The sequence below is a fragment of the Megalobrama amblycephala genome, linkage group LG15 (assembly GCF_018812025.1).
Source record: "Megalobrama amblycephala isolate DHTTF-2021 linkage group LG15, ASM1881202v1, whole genome shotgun sequence".
NCBI classification, from domain to species: Eukaryota; Metazoa; Chordata; class Actinopteri; order Cypriniformes; family Xenocyprididae; genus Megalobrama; species Megalobrama amblycephala.
In genome coordinates, this window is record NC_063058.1 from 28,112,000 (window position 1) to 28,127,990 (window position 15,991).

General features: G+C 38.8%; 2 protein-coding genes across 2 annotated transcripts; both read right to left on the reverse strand.

Annotated features, from left to right (window-relative positions):
* Nucleotides 1-2,415: 2,415 nt before the first annotated feature.
* LOC125247967 (piggyBac transposable element-derived protein 4-like) lies at nt 2,416-5,113 on the reverse strand. The gene is made up of 2 exons (XM_048159523.1): nt 4,192-5,113; nt 2,416-4,021 (listed from the first exon to the last, which is right to left on the reverse strand). The coding sequence occupies exons 1-2, from the start codon at nt 5,111-5,113 to the stop codon at nt 3,822-3,824; spliced, it is 1,122 nt and encodes a 373-aa protein (XP_048015480.1). The 3' UTR covers nt 2,416-3,821.
* Nucleotides 5,114-13,327: 8,214 nt separating this feature from the next.
* LOC125247038 lies at nt 13,328-15,770 on the reverse strand. Its single transcript, XM_048158201.1, has 3 exons — nt 14,091-15,770; nt 13,603-13,994; nt 13,328-13,559 (listed from the first exon to the last, which is right to left on the reverse strand). The coding sequence occupies exons 1-3, from the start codon at nt 14,163-14,165 to the stop codon at nt 13,328-13,330; spliced, it is 699 nt and encodes a 232-aa protein (XP_048014158.1). The 5' UTR covers nt 14,166-15,770.
* Between the last annotated feature and the right edge of the window lie 221 nt (nt 15,771-15,991).

Genomic DNA, 15,991 nt, shown 5'->3' on the forward strand with positions numbered 1-15,991 from the left:
ACAACCAACCAATAATTAGTGGGGACCTGTATCTATACATCTGTATTTGTGGAACTAATGGTCACTCTTTGATTTGTTAAACACAATCAAAATGCACTAAACACACTACTTCATTATAGAGAAAAACAACAAATGAATAGAAATATATAATCTTAAGCTGACCAATAAATAAATAAATAAAAACTAGGTGAATATATAATTCAGCAGCAAAAAGTATGCTAGCCTAATTCTTGAAAAAAAACTTTGCACAGTAATTTTATAAAATCTAAACATGTTAATAAAAAGATTAAAATTACTATTTGTATTCTCTTCTATTTGTATTCTTCTCATGAAATGGAAAAAACTATTTATATTAGATTTATATTACAAATCTAAAGAATTATATGAATTTATAATAATGGAAGATTAAAAGACGTTTATTTTAAATGTATTGTGCAGCTTTTTAATGGGGCAACAAGATATGATAGATACTACAGAACAAAACAGGCTATTAATAATCTTTCAGTGTGCAAAACCATGATAATATGAAACGCTTCAATACATCAGCACACACCGCTTATGCGCATCCCGGGTGCAGAATGATGTGCTTAAAGGGATAGTTCACCCAAAAATGAAAATTCTGTCATTTACTAAACCTCATGTTGTTCCAAACCTGTATAAATTTCTTTGTTCTGTTGAACACAAAGGAAGACATTTTGAAGAATGTGAGAAACTGAACAGTTCTGGGGCACCATTGACTTCCATAGTAGTTTTTTTCCTACTATGGAAGTCAATGGTGTCCCAAAGCGGCCTGGATACAAACTTTCTTCAAAATATCTCCCTTTGTGTTCAAAAGAGCAAAGAAATTTATACAGATTAGGAACAAATTGAGGGTGAGAAAATCCTTCATTCTGACTTATTTTGCCTCACGTAGCTAACAGTAAAAATAAGTTCCCATTAAATATAATAGCCTACTACTTAATCATAAATGTTTTTATATGTAAATAACATTCAGAAACTGTATTTGAAACAAAATTAATAAGGATCAATAAATAAATACTGAAACAACAACAACAAAAACAACATAAGAAATGACATTTATCGATTATGGCTGATTTTATTTGACATGCCCAACACGGAGTGATAGGACCGATGCACACAGTGGCGCGCTGTTTAACGGGTTCGTGTTGAAGAGTGGCTAACAAAGTAATCTTTTCACATGATGTTCTCTCTCTTAAAATGTAAGAGAGTGTAAATGTCAGCAGCGTCATATATGTGTAAAGAATGAAGTCTGTCAGGTAAAACAAGAGCTTATTGATGCAGTTCAGTCAGTCTGCTATTTTATTTCAACCGTTACTCCTGATAGGAGGCTTCTGTAAATATTTAGTGTATACGTGGAGTTACACTTCAAATAAGTTTAATGGTGCAACACAAAAATATTTAGTAGATGCGTAAGTTGTAACTTAGTGCCCATTTTCGTCAAAACTAGTCTACGCTGTAACTTGCGCACAGCTGGTGCAACCGGCCCCTGGAATCTTCCCCATATGTCCTCTTGTCATATGGGGAAAGGTTACCTCCCCTTTCTCTGCTTTGCCCGCCCATGAGAAATGAGCTACTACAGTGAGATTCCAGCACAATATTTTTTTTTTGTCCTCAAGAGACATCATGCCTTGTAAACGAGCGAATCATGGCACTTGCTCAGTGTTTGGATGTACAAATGAACACCAAAGTATTTTTTAGTTCCTTCATCCGAGCCTATGAAGAAACAGTGGGTTAATTTTATTTTCTCTGGTAATACGCCGATACAACTTCCCATAGTTTTGTATGTCTGCGCCACACATTTCACCGACGACTGTTTCCTCAACGTGGACCAATACAGCCCAGTTACTGTCGCTAATGTAAAGGTAGACAGCATCAAGTGTGTGTGTGTGAATCTACACACTGTAACGCGAGTGTTGTACATTTCTTTGTTGTTTGAAACCGTTCTGCTGTTGGATCAGATCAGATCGCCAAAGTCACGTGATTTCAGTAGTTTGGCGGTTTGACACGCGATCCGACTCATGAATCGATACACTGATTCATTACGCTTCGAAGCTTCAGGAAGCAGTGTTTTGAAATCGGCCCATCACTATATAAGTCATTATTTAGGTTTTTTTTGCACACAAGAACTATTCTCGTCGCTTCATAAAATGATTGTAGAACCAATGTAGTGAGATGGACTTTGTAACGACGTCTTTAGTACCTTTTATGGGTCTTGAGAGAGGAAATGACATTGCTGGCTATGGAGGCCTTTCTGAGCCATCGGATTTCAACAGAAATATCTTAATTTGTGTTCTGAAGATGAACCAAGGTCTTACGGGTGTCGAACGACATGAGGGTAAGTAATTAATGACAGAATTTTCATTTTTGGGTGAACTAACCCTTTAATTTTGGCAGTTTTACAGATATGGTCACATTGCATACAATGATTCATTAAGGTCTCTCCATCACATGGTTCTTGGGACACATACGTTTGACTTTCAGCGTCAATAATTTCAACCACAACTGAACGCTCAAACTATCAGACTGAACGATATCAACAATGCAAATTGAGTTTAAAGTGTTGGAGGATTGTGGAAGCAAAGTTGCCAGACACACTTTCTGATCAAATTGCCTCACAGACACATTCTGCACCTTGTACTATTTTCCAATGTTAACTTTATTTTCACCCCATATTGTTAAATGTACACTAGAGGTTATGTCAGCAACAGAATAACTTTTGCGTTTTATTTTCTGGTGGCTTCTAGTGCAACTCCTTCTCAAAAAAGAGTTTGACTACTTTCACCTGCACAATCACCTGTGACAAAAACAGAAAAAAACAAGATAAATGCTTGATCAACACAGACCTCACTACATTAAAGAAATTAAACCTCATATCCCTAATATATTGCTGTAACATCTAAAAAACCTCAACACTTAGAATGAAAAGACAAAACTCCCCCTTTGAAATTCCTGGATCTCTGTGGTGATGTCAATTCGATTTTGTGTTGTTGTGTTGACCTTGAGGCCATCATCAAATGCAAATGTTGCATTACGAATAATGGAGAGCTTGCTAAAGTGATTTACAATTACATCATCTTTGCCTGGATTTTGGACAGAGGATGTTAAAGTAACTCCACTGAGTTTCACCGGACTCCTGCAAGACACAGTTACTGCAATTCCACTTGACCCGAGCAGTTTAAAGTAGAATAACCTGCTATTACACATTAGAAAATACTATTACACATTAAAACATGTTTCTTGAAATTTGGCATGTTAATAGATGACAATGTCAATATGTTGTTTTAAAATCATAAGATGATCATTGCTTTACAAAGCATGTTTAAGTTGACAAATCTAAGAACATAGTTCTGTCACTTACTGGTTTTTCTCTACACATTTAAAAATGTTGTTGTGAATCAAACACAGCATCTCTGGTGTTTCGGCCAGCCTCCTGCAGTAATGCAGTAAAGTAACTTGTCTCCGATGATTGTAGGACCAGGGACACCTGGTGGATAAATCTTTCAACCTCAATATTTGATCTTTTTGTTGTTGACATTGTCACTATGTGGGACAAATAACAATCATTCACACAATGGTTTCCCTTTTAATACACTGTAAAATCCTAATCAAAATGACACCTTACTAAATAGCAAAGAATCAAACAATGCATACCGTATAAAAGGCAAGCAAAATTTACAAATGAGGATAATTCATGACAGTGAAACTCAATGTACAATTAAAGAGTAACACTAATGGCTAAACAAAACAGATAAGTCAAGACACAGCATACCAGATATTTAATTTGGTGGTGAAATATTCCACTAGTAATACTTTCTAATGTCATTACAGCGACCGGGACTTGCCGTCAAACTGACTTCAGATGGGAAATGCCTGGCTGTAAGGTGCAGAGGAGTGTCTAAGGCAGGACGTCCTCCTTTGGATGGAGACCGTAATGTGCTGTACTCCTTCAGCAGCCCTCTCATCAGGTTTGTCCTGAATTGCAGGGAGGTGATTTCCTTTCCTACTCATAGTAGAGCACATCAACAGGGAGTGAGGAGGATTGTATGTGACAGTGTGGTCTGTTTATTATTGTACATTTTTTAATAACACTTTAGTTCACATTAATTGAACATGTAATCACTTTTTATCTTTATTACAGTTATTCTTAGATGATTTGTATAAATTTCTCACCAGTAATTTGCCAGTAGACAATGTGGCTGTTGAGCAAAACCATGTCAAGTAGGTGAAAGAAGATCTTCTTATACCACTTTGTAGACTTTCTGGTACATTCAAGAAAGCCAGTCATCATGTCAGCTTTGTCAACTGCCCCCATCTTTTTGTTGTACTCCAGCACACAGACTGGCTTCATCTTTGCTTGACCAGTGATGTGATCAAGCTTCCCTGTGGCTGCCATACCAGTTGGGTGGACTGTGGTGAGGACATGAACATCCCTCTTGTCATGCCATTTGACTGCCAACTGCGATCCATTCTCCTTGAATTCCACCTCACCCTTTGCCATCCTACAGGTAAATGTTGGCATTCCTCTCCGGTTTGCATGCACAGTCCCACAAGCTCTAGTGTCAAGAGACAAGAGGTGCTGGAAAAGTGTGGGACTACTGTACCAATTGTCCACATAAAGGACATGACCCTTCCTTAAGTAAGGTGCCAGTAGTGTCATTACGACAGACCCAGAAATTTCAAGTCCTGGGTAATGTTGGATGTCACTGGTAGATCCGGAGTAAATGATCATATCCTGCACATAACCAGTAAGCACATCACACAAAACAAAAAAGTTTACCCCAAATCTTTGCCGTTCAGATGGAATGAACCGACGAAATGCCAGCCTGCCTTTCCACTTCATCAGAGACTCATCCACACAAAGATCCCTGTATGGCACAAAAATGTGACGAAAGGAGGAGGTTAGAGCAGTAAATACATTTCTGATTTTTTCCAGAGGGTCGTTGAAAACAGCTGTCACATTGTTTGTGAAGTATAGACACCAGAGGATCAGAAGGAAGTGGTCCTGTGAAAACAAAGACCTGAAAAATGGTGTCAAGAGCATGGGGTCTGTGCTCCAATAATCACGAAGTGATGGTTTTTTGATCACCCCCATTGGGAAAACTGACACTAAGGCTACGTCCACACCTTGTCTCAAAAAATATCTGCATCCACACGAAACCACTGAAATGACTCAAAACGATGTAGTATACATGCCAGACCAGTATGTGGCGCTGTAATTCTGCCACAGAAATGCACTTAAAGCAGCGAAGAAGACTTGGAGCATGAGCATAAACCTTGTGCGCTGAATACAAACTTTAGCAAAGCTTAGAAATAATGCTTTATTTTGGTTCAGTAGCTTCTGCAGCACGAACACAAGCATGTAGAGTCTGCTATTGCTGTTGTTGGTGCTGTTTTGTGCTGTTAGCGCGTCTGACTAGGGTCGACACGTGGGGTGATGACATCATCGTTTCAGAAAATATACGGATTGCCCCGTCCACACGACAACGCCGAGACGCCGTTTTCAAATTTATCCACTCTGGGACCCGGTTTCAAAATATAGCGGTTTCACATTTCGAAAATGCCGTCTGTGTGGACGAAACGCCTATCCGATAAAAAATTTGTGCGGTTTCACAGAAACGCGTCTCCATGTGGAGGGGGCCTAAAAATGTGTACATTTCAGGGATGTTTGTTGGAAACCATTTAACCAGTTTTCCTTTCATTTCACTTTCTGGCAGGTCAGAGGCATAGCGGTTTGTTTCCTCGGTTTGTTTTGTTCGGGGGAAGGTCCTCACCGCTGTCACTCTCTGGCTCGCTGTCAAAATTCTCATCAAAATAAAAAAAAAACGTCCACAAATTCCTTTCGTCAATTTTCTTCTTTTCAATAAATTGTCATTTTCTCAACAGATGAGTTTAAAAACTTTTTTTTAATTTTATTAAAATTGTGTCTCAGATTAGTCTAAATGCTAGTGCGAGGTAACAGTGAAAAAAAAGACTTGCAATGCATGACTGTTAAAATCTGTTTTATTTTTTATTTTTATACAGAATATTTACAATCTTGTTAACTACATTATTAAATATATGCAAGTGAACACCTTATGTGGTTAAAAAAAATACTTAAAGGAAAAGTATCATGTAAGTTGATCGGTAAGTTATAATGGGCTATGGGCGCTGCCATTATTTGTTTACAACACTGACAGGCAGTCGGAGCATGCTGGATTTACACAAGATCATCCACTTCTCCCGCAATATATGACAGGAAGTGGGTGGCAAACTGGGACAGAAACACAGTAAACTTTAGAGTTATCTGCATAATGTGTGTTTGACGTGAATAAAATAATATTACTTTATGTTTAAAAGGTTTTCTTGCTGTTGTAGATATTAATGTGCAATTACAAACTATATTTAGTTTTTACTAGTATTTTTGTGATTGTGTATTGTAATTTTAAAGAATTTAAAAATCGTGAAAAGACTGAACAGTTGTCATAAAAGACGACTGCTGAGCGCGTCTTGTCTCTGGCTTGGCGTCAGTGAAAACGTGAAAGCAGATTTGAAATTTTGAATTTAGCAGTTGGTCATGTGATGCGCTGAACGTTCTAATCACACCGGTGTGATCGTACGCGTCAAAGGGTTAAATAAATAGTTCAGCCAAAAATGAAAATTTGCTGATGGCTTTGAGCATCAAAAAAGCAGATAAAGGCCACATCAAAAATAATTTAGACACTTAAAGTAGTTGTGCACCTGCACTCTTTACAAGTTCAGAGGTCCTTATAAATATCTTAGTTTGTGTTTTGATGAAGAAAGAAACTCCTCTGCTGTACATCTTGGATGGCATGATGTGGGTGACTAAATTATCAGCAAACTTTCATTCCTTAAAAGGTCAATTATTTTTTTTCTTTTTTAAATAATTCTTACTTAGACTACCTATGTTTAATGTTATGCTGATTTTAAAGCTGCAGTCCGCAACTTTTTTTGTGTTAAAAATTTACAAAAATTATATAATGAGAATATACAACATGAATCCATTTTCCAAATCATGTTTTTGTCTTACCCTGAATCATTATGATACACTTATAATAAGTGTTTATATTTGGACTATTTCAGACCGGACTGTTAGGACTCACCGCAGAGTATCACAGTAACTGTGTGACTCGCCATAGACGTACACGGAGAAAAGTAACTCCGGCTACAATGTAGCAAAAGACGCGTGCAGTTCTGTTTATTAACCGCTAGAGGGCCAAAAATCGCAGACAGCAGCTTTAAACAATTTAGTATAAAAAAAAAAAATGCAACAGATGAGGATGGGACAGAGTAATTTTATTAGAACTGAATATATGTAACAAAGATTTTGAATTCTTGTGGACAAACTTCAAGTGATATTTACATTAGAAAATGTACACACAGCTACAGTATTTTTGCCATTTTTTACAACATAAATATTTTTATTCATTTAAATATTTAGTTATAATCCCTGTGAAAACTTCCTAAAAACTTCAGTTTTTCTTTGAAATCACTTGTTTGCAATTTCTGCTCTAGTGTCTTGAGGCCCTGTGGGTCTTTCACTGGCAAAAGACCATCTTCAATTTTATAATTGGTGTCCTGGAGTTCCTTTGAATTCAGGAGGCGTAGAATGGACTGTTGCTGGTCAAGAATCATTTCTTGCTTTGTCAGCATCTCACGGGTTAGTGCTAGAATGGTAATTATAAAAGAATATAACATGACAAATGGTAAAGCAAGCATGGGTTGAACTTGTTGCCCTGTTAATGAGATTATAAAGTATATTATGTAACCAAAATACCAAATGACAGTTTTCACATGACATCAAACCTGTACAGGAACACCCACCTGGAGGGCAAAACATTTTCCTCCATTACACGCCAGTCATTTTTACCAGGTTTTTGCGGAGTATTAATATAGTAAGACAGTGTGGTGATATTAAAGACCAAATCTAAACATCTAAACCGGTTAATTCTCAAAGAGATCTTCTGTAATTCATGAGACAAACCCCTCCGAAATAGTACTTTCAATGAGTCAATCACCCAAGTCGTTTGTGCAGCGAGTGTGTGAAAGGTGAGTGCAAACAATCGCCTGCCCCTTTACCCTCGCTGGGATCTCCGCATGAAGGAGTCGAAAGAGGGGAAGGCAGAACCATCTTCTCTCCATACAACAGTAATCCACTCCAGTACTTCACCAGTAAACAATGAGCAGACGAAAGCAATCTTCCCATCCTCAGTGGAGTACAGTGCTGGGTAGCGTTTCCCAAAAGCATCATAATCTTAAGTTGATCGTAGCTCCATTGAAACCAATGGAGCTACGATCAACTTAGGCTAATGATGCTTTTGGGAAACGCTGCCCTGGTTGTTGATTGACAAAGCGTGAACATTGTAGAATAAACCCCTTACATTTCGTGGGATCATCGTCGAATCTCTCAGGGAGCGATAGGCGGAGATTCCCCTACGGCGGCGTCTCTGCCGCGTGGGTCATGGCGGACGCAATAGGTGGTGGTGGCGCCGCAGGAATGGTGGTATGGAGATTCTGGAGTGCTTTCACCAGTTCTTCCGTGAGAGAAGTGAGACGGGTGAGCTGGTGTTGATGGGCGGTGAGTTGGCTGGCCTGAGTCGACATTGTTGCACACAGATGAGAGAAAGCCACAGGATCTTGTCCTGGTGAGGTCTTCTGTAACGAGTCGTCACACAAAGTGGGATCCATAAGCAGGCTTTATTAAACAGTTCTCGTGGTCAAACATGCAATGGTCAAACAGTGGGAAACGGGCGCAGCAGGGAATAGACAGAATCGTGGTCGTAGAACAGGCAGTAAGTCAGAGCAGGCAGATATCAATCACAAGTCCAGATCAGAGCAAAGAGTCCAGAGGGCAGGCAGCAGAGAAGAGTAAAGAATAGTAACAGCAGAGAATAGTAACAGACTGGGTCAATAATTGGCAGGCAAACACAATAAAGAACACTCAGAAATGCAAACCATAGTAGTACAAGACCTCACAAAGAGTGTGAGGATGCGAACAGCTTAAATAGTTCAGGTAATGTGCTGCAGCTGGGTGTGGTGATTAATACCAAGGTACGGGGCTGATGGGAAATGTAGTGTGTGATATTTTATTGGAGACGATGAGAGAATAATCTAATTTATTTTCTTAATGTTTCTCTTGTGGCCCATAGTTTGATTTTTTTTGTATTTGTTGTGAATCGAGAAGTATTTTGTGTTAAACAAGTTGTTTTTAATTGAGGAGTAAGCTATCTAACTAATATTTTATCGTACTCGCAGTGCAGTGGTGATTCGCAATGATATATGATGTAATAATAAAAGAAGCATGAAGTGATGCGCCGAATGCTTCTTTCCGTGCTCAAGGGCAAAGGAGTTTCTTTGAAAGGCTTGTGCGCTCAACTGTGCACGAGACGGATTGGAACACAGGAAATGAAGTATAGCCGGGCCTTAACCGCTACCAATTGTAGTGGACTGGAGTTGAAAGCAGTGGAAAGCAGCTTTTGATAACTGGTATATAAATTTGGCTGCACAGCAGCTCTTAAAGAAAATAGTGTCATTGTCCATGATTTGTATGCTGATTGCTGTCATTTCTTACAGTTGCACATTTGTTTTGTATAATTTACTGTGCATTGGCTGCAATAGATATTTGATAGATAGGGAGGACCACCATTTGTTTCCTGATCAGAACACAAGATAAGAGTGAGTCATTATCTCAGACCTAAGGGCAAGGGGGAAAGGTTAAAGAAAAAATATATATTAAGCATGTAATTCATTGATAAAAATTTGAGTATGTAAACATATCTTATGACCTCTTTGATAGTTTTGTTTTTCAAAAAACCCAGAAGCAAAGGTAAACAACAATGCCTTGGACTACCAACCTGAAGCTGCTGCTGTGATTTACAATCTTAGATGTGGAAAAATGGGCCAAGAATGGATGTTGAATCCCATGAGCTGTGTTGTTAAAAGGATACAGCAACTGGTTTGAGGGTTACCTCACTGATACTGAAGGTCAGGTTAACATTACACAAAGACAAATAAGCTGTACCTGCCTTAGACATGCAAAATACACTGAACAAAATTATAAACGCAACACTTTTGTTTTTGCCCCCATTTTTCATGAGCTGAACTCAAAGATCGAAGACTTTTCCTATGTACACAAAAGGCCTATTTCTCTCAAATATTGTTCACAAATCTGTCTAAATCTGTGTTAGTGAGCACAGAGATAATCCATCCACCTCGCAGGTGTGGCATATCAAGATGCTGATTAGACAGCATGATTATTGCACAGATTATTGCCTTAGGCTGGCCACAATAAAAGGCCACTCTAAAATGTGCAGTTTTATCACACAGCACAATGCCACAGATGTCACAAGTTTTGAAGGGAGCATGTAATTGGCATGCTGACTGCAGGAATGTCCACCAGAGCGGTTGCCCGTGAATTAAATGTTCATTTCTCTACCATTCATTTTTGGGTGAACTAACCTTTTAATGACAATACTACGTTACCTAAAATTATTACTACATTACCTACAAATATAGTTATTAATTGCCAATCTCTGACAGTACAATCCTGTAAAGTCATTGATATATATTTTAAACATTCTTTATTTTAAGTATTTTGTGTACTCTTCCCCTCTAGATGGCAACACCTAGCCTGTACACCATGCAACGTCAACTGGCGGCCCGCGGGCCAAATCCGGCCCGCCAAAGATTTCCATCCGGCCCCCAGAATAATACTGAAATCAGGAATAGCCTTGTAAGAGGAAAAAGTTTTGGGCTTGTCCGAATTCCATTTTTTGATGAACATCGACTATTCGAAGCTTCGGAGAGAGGGGCTGGACATATTTTTCTCTCTAATAAAGGCAGGAATCTGTGTCTGTATGTCCGTTTGCATTTATATTATTTCGAGAACCGTTCATCCAATCGACTTCACAAGGGAGTGCAGTGTCGCATTTGGTGCAATATAGATGGACACGCGAGACGCGACACATTCAGAATGAATAAACTTTTAGTAAATTACAGTCAGAGCAGCGCGAGCGGGAAGCGGCGCACCTCACGCGGGCAGGGCTTATGCTCCGAGAACGGACACTGCACTAGTGATATAAAACGCACACACAGGTCTGTTAAATTAAGCAATACTTTTAAGGTAGTCTAATATTTTCTGACTAACAAATTGGCACAGTAAGGGTAGATTTAAATAAAGAAAAACGAAATTTAAATAAAGAAAAAACGAAATTTAAATAAAGAAAAACGAAATTTAAATAAAGAAAAACAAAATTTAAATAAAGAAAAACGAAAATAAGTTAAATTAAAAACGAGATTAATTTAGATTGATAATAACGGGTAAAAATGCTAATACATTTTGTTTCTATTATTGTATTTTCCACAATGTCAAAGCAACAAAACACAAGCACTTCAGACATGCACTTCGGTCCATACAAACTCCGCTGTTCTGCGCTCTAGCCAGAGAACACTCCCGTTGCTGGAACCATAGGGCTGGAACACGCGTCGGTTCTATTTCTAGCATGCACGCGTTTTCTGCGTGGCTCGGGCGCGCCTTAATTCGCGCGTCTCAGTGTGCAAACTCCAACCTGTTAAATATGGGAGCCGAAATAAAAACGGACACGCCACGCAGCTGAGACGCTCACGCAGCCAGTGTGTCGCCGGCCTTATTCAAGGGGGAATGAGAACCGTTTTTTTATTTTTAAATCTAAAGAAAAAAAAAGCCTTCTGAAAAGTAGCTTGTGCCATAGCCTGCCTTCAGTCAAGAATGACGATAAACGCGTTCTCTCATTGAACATCTTTTATTGTTTCACGTGCTCATTTTTTCACAAATGTCAAAAAATTCCTTGCCTGGGATTTGCGCACAATTGCATGACAGTGATGGACAGCTTGACAGCCTCACGAATATGAAGCCTAAAATATCGCTATCGCCCTCTGGTGGCTTGCTGCAGTACAGGTAATATGTAAAAAATAACATAAATTTGGAATTAGAATTAGTATATCAAATAATAACATATTAGGATACAATTCGAATTTTATTTTATATTACGAGTATCTGGCCCTTACAGTGTCTGCAGTGAAAAATTCTGGCCCTTGGACAAATATAGTTGATGACCCCTGCTGTACACTCACCTATCGCCAATCCACTGCATGTGTGTGGCCAACAAATCCACATGCAAAGCGGTCACCTTTGGGAGAGATGGCACAAAGATTAAAATTTCATCACTAAGGGTTTGGTAAACAAGTGCCCTTAAGGCCAATTAACACCGCACCGACAAACACCAACAAATGCCAATGAACAAGTTAGCCATTGGATTTGTGTTCACACAACAGACACCAACAAACTTCGAGTCAGATAATAGAGATAGAGTCAAGTCTGACTGGGAAATAATGGATGATCCTCTTACGGCAATCAAAATTTTACTTTTGCTAATGTCTTTACGTGTCATTCTTCGCATGAAAAAAGTGGCAGGTAAAATGAAAGAGGCTGTGGGTGAAGCCGTGATTGCAGAGACGGGGAAGACGGGGTGCTTACTTTAGTTTGTGCAAAGAGCTTCAGTGGGAAGATGTTCAAAGCTTCCAGAATATTGCTAGATTGGTCCCTGATCAGTTTCAATGTCTAATTCAGATGGTGACACCAATAATTCAAAAGCAAATCACAAATTAGAGAGAAACAAGTGCCCTTACTGATGGAAAACATGTATACTTATCTTCAAACAACAAGAAGACACCAGAGTTTGAAGAGGGTTTGTAGATGAAGCACATGTTTATGAGTGGCATCACCTTGTGTGACAAGAAGATATTATTTATTACAGTTTTTTCCAATTGCTAACACACAATTTTTCAAACTAGTCTGGTTTTATCAAAACACTTAACAATTCACAAAACCACACACCCAAACTGCAAAATACCTCATATATCCTGCAAAATGAAGCACTGCAACCGAAACTACACATAGCATTATCAAAATCAAACTTTTGCATGAAATGGCACACACTTCATTCATATTACCAGATTTTTGTCTAACCACCTACACACTGTTGGGCATAATGAAAAGCACCCCCATCTTTAGTATGCTTTGCCATAATACTAAAATATGTATCAGATTGTTCACATGCACAGAAATATTTGCAGATACACACACATGCTGTTGCAACATTTTTATTTTTTTTCCTTCACTACAGTAAACAAGTCAGTACAACATAAGCACAGCAGATATATTTACATGGGACTGAACAAAAATATTCTTACAAAAAAAGTAAACTGAAAAAGAAAATTTCTGAAAAATTTTACAGTAAAAAAAAAAAAAAAAAAAAGGCAAGAAAAATAATTAGGCAGCATCTTGCCGCACAGCCGGGTCTGGCCACAATGCCTCGTCAACATCACAGGCAATATCTTCCCTTGCCAGACATCGAGGGAAGAAGCGCCTTGAGTGCCTTATCCATCCCTGAATTGCACCCACATCAATCTCATCACATGCCTCTTCCATGGCCTGCACAAGAGGCATGCGCACAAAGGGCTGCCGGTCGTATACCTTCCACCGCCATGCGAAAAGAATTCTTCTATGGGGTTCAGAAATGGTGAGTATGGTGGGAGGTATTGCACGAGAAATGTTGGGTGGTCAGCAAACCAGTTTTGGACTGGGCTGCACGATGAAAGCTCACGTTGTCCCATACTACAACGTACCGGTTTCTTTGATGGTCTGCATCATTCATACGCTCTGGTGGTATGAGAATGTTGTGAAGTCTGTCCAGAAATGTGAGAATATGGGCTGTGTTGTATGGTCCAAGTTTGGCATGACGGTGGAGGACACCATGCATATTGGAGATGGCAGCGCACATTGTGATGTTCCCACCACGTTGGCCAGGAACATCTATAATGGCTCTGTGGCCAATGAGGTTTCTCCCTCTTCTTCTGGTCTTTGCTAGGTTGAACCCAGCCTCATCTATAAAGATGAACTCATGTGGGATTGCATGAGCATCCATTTCCAGTACTCCCTGAAAACAAAGAACAAAAATCACTCAATATGGTGTTATCCAGTACACTGGGAAACAATGTTGTGTGTAGTGTACTGCAGTCAATATAGTACTTACATCCACATATGCTCGTCTGAACTCTTTGTTTCTTTGAGAGTTTCTCTCAAACGGCACCTTATAAAGTTGTTTCATTCTGATTTGGTTTCACTTGAGAATGCGAGCCAATGTGGACAGACTAACTCGTTGAATGTTGTTGAATAAGGTGTTGTCTTGGATGATGTGGCTTTGAATTTCTCGTAATCTGATTTCATTATTTTCCAAAACCAAGTTTACAATGGCAGCTTCCTGTACCCCGGTGAACATTTGGCCCCTTCCTCCACCATGGTGTCGTCTCTCAGTCCTTTAGAAAAAATAAAATAAAAATATATATAGGGCTTGGACAATGCAGCCTAAATATTTTCCCCCACAGTAGAGTACATTGTACAGGAAACTTGTACAGTTCATGAATGGCTGATGTCATACACTAAGTAAACAGGTGTCACCCAACTGATACACTATGACATGGGGTATACTACATGTGTACTACATGAAATTTTGGTTACATACCTGTTCTTCAGTCTAAAGGTCCGGATGACAGAGGCGACAGTAAAACGGCTCAAGTTTGGCTGCACTCTCTGTCCAGCCTCACGCATTGTCAACCCATGGTTGATGACATGATCTACTAAGGTTGCTCTGATTTAATTTGAAAGTGTTTGTCTTCTTTGGCCATGAACTCCTCTACCTGCTCTACCCCTACCTCTCACTCTTCCTCCCCCTCTTATTCTCAACCTCCCTCTTCCTCTTCCTCTCTCTGCAATGTCTTCCATTGTTGTTGTAAAAAAAAAAAAGGTTCTCACCTGTGGTCTTTTCATAGTGCTTACATCCTGATTGAAGCGTTAACAATTAACCACTGAGGTGTTTGGCCAGGTGGCACATGTAATTGGCCAATTAGCTCATGTAGTGTCATTTTGAATGGCAGTGTTTTGAAATGGCAAACATGTGACTTTATGTCAGATTGTTGTGTCTTATGCAGAGAACTGTATTTAGTGAATTTAAAAAGTGCTATTTTGAAATGCAAAATGTGTGTAAAACAGAAAAGGTGTTTAGACTTTTGGAGACTTGAGAAGAAGTTTTGCTCTCTGTGTGTCAGTTTAAATAATTGTGCTGTGCATGTCATTTTAGTGTGTTAGCAATTGGAAAAAACTGTAAGTACTTTATTAAGTATTTCATTGCTAGATTACAATTACCCTCAATGAAAACATGTTTCTGCTGGAACAGATGGTTCTGTCTGAACTGAACAATGTTTTCTGTTTTTGATAGATGCTATGTTTATCTTTTTGTTGATACAGATTCTGAAGATGTGAATTTGAATGAGGCAACTGCAAGATCTTTCCTAGATGTTAATCAGTCACAGTGAATGAATGTAATTGTACTGTATAGACAAAATAAATTAAGTTATACTCTAAATCTGAACAGGTGAATTAAGGCAGTAAAGAATCAGCTATAAAAATGGAATCTCAAATTCAGCTATATGTTTTCAATAGTGTTATCTACTATGTGATTTACTATGTTTAATCTATATTCTTGCATGGGGCATTCTCCTTTTCTTTAGAGCTGATGTGAACCGACTTTAAAGGATATCTTGTTCCCTCCTGGGATGGCATTTCAAGTGACATGATCAGTTTTAACATCAAACTGTGTGTGGGAAGAAACTGAACGGACCATGAAACATCCACATTTCCTACCTTCAAAGACCATTGTCTTAAATTTACAGATGATGTTGGCATTCCCGAAGGTGCAATTGACCAAGGGTGTCCAAAAATTGAATCCTTTAGACTTATATGACTTATAGACTTGTATCCTTCTGCAACTACAGTGGAATATGATCAAGGGTGTAAGGATAAGAAAGTCTTAACATGTAGCCTGGCTGGTACTGAGAAAAATGTCACAGAATTACTCCAGTTAGTAATTCAATTGCG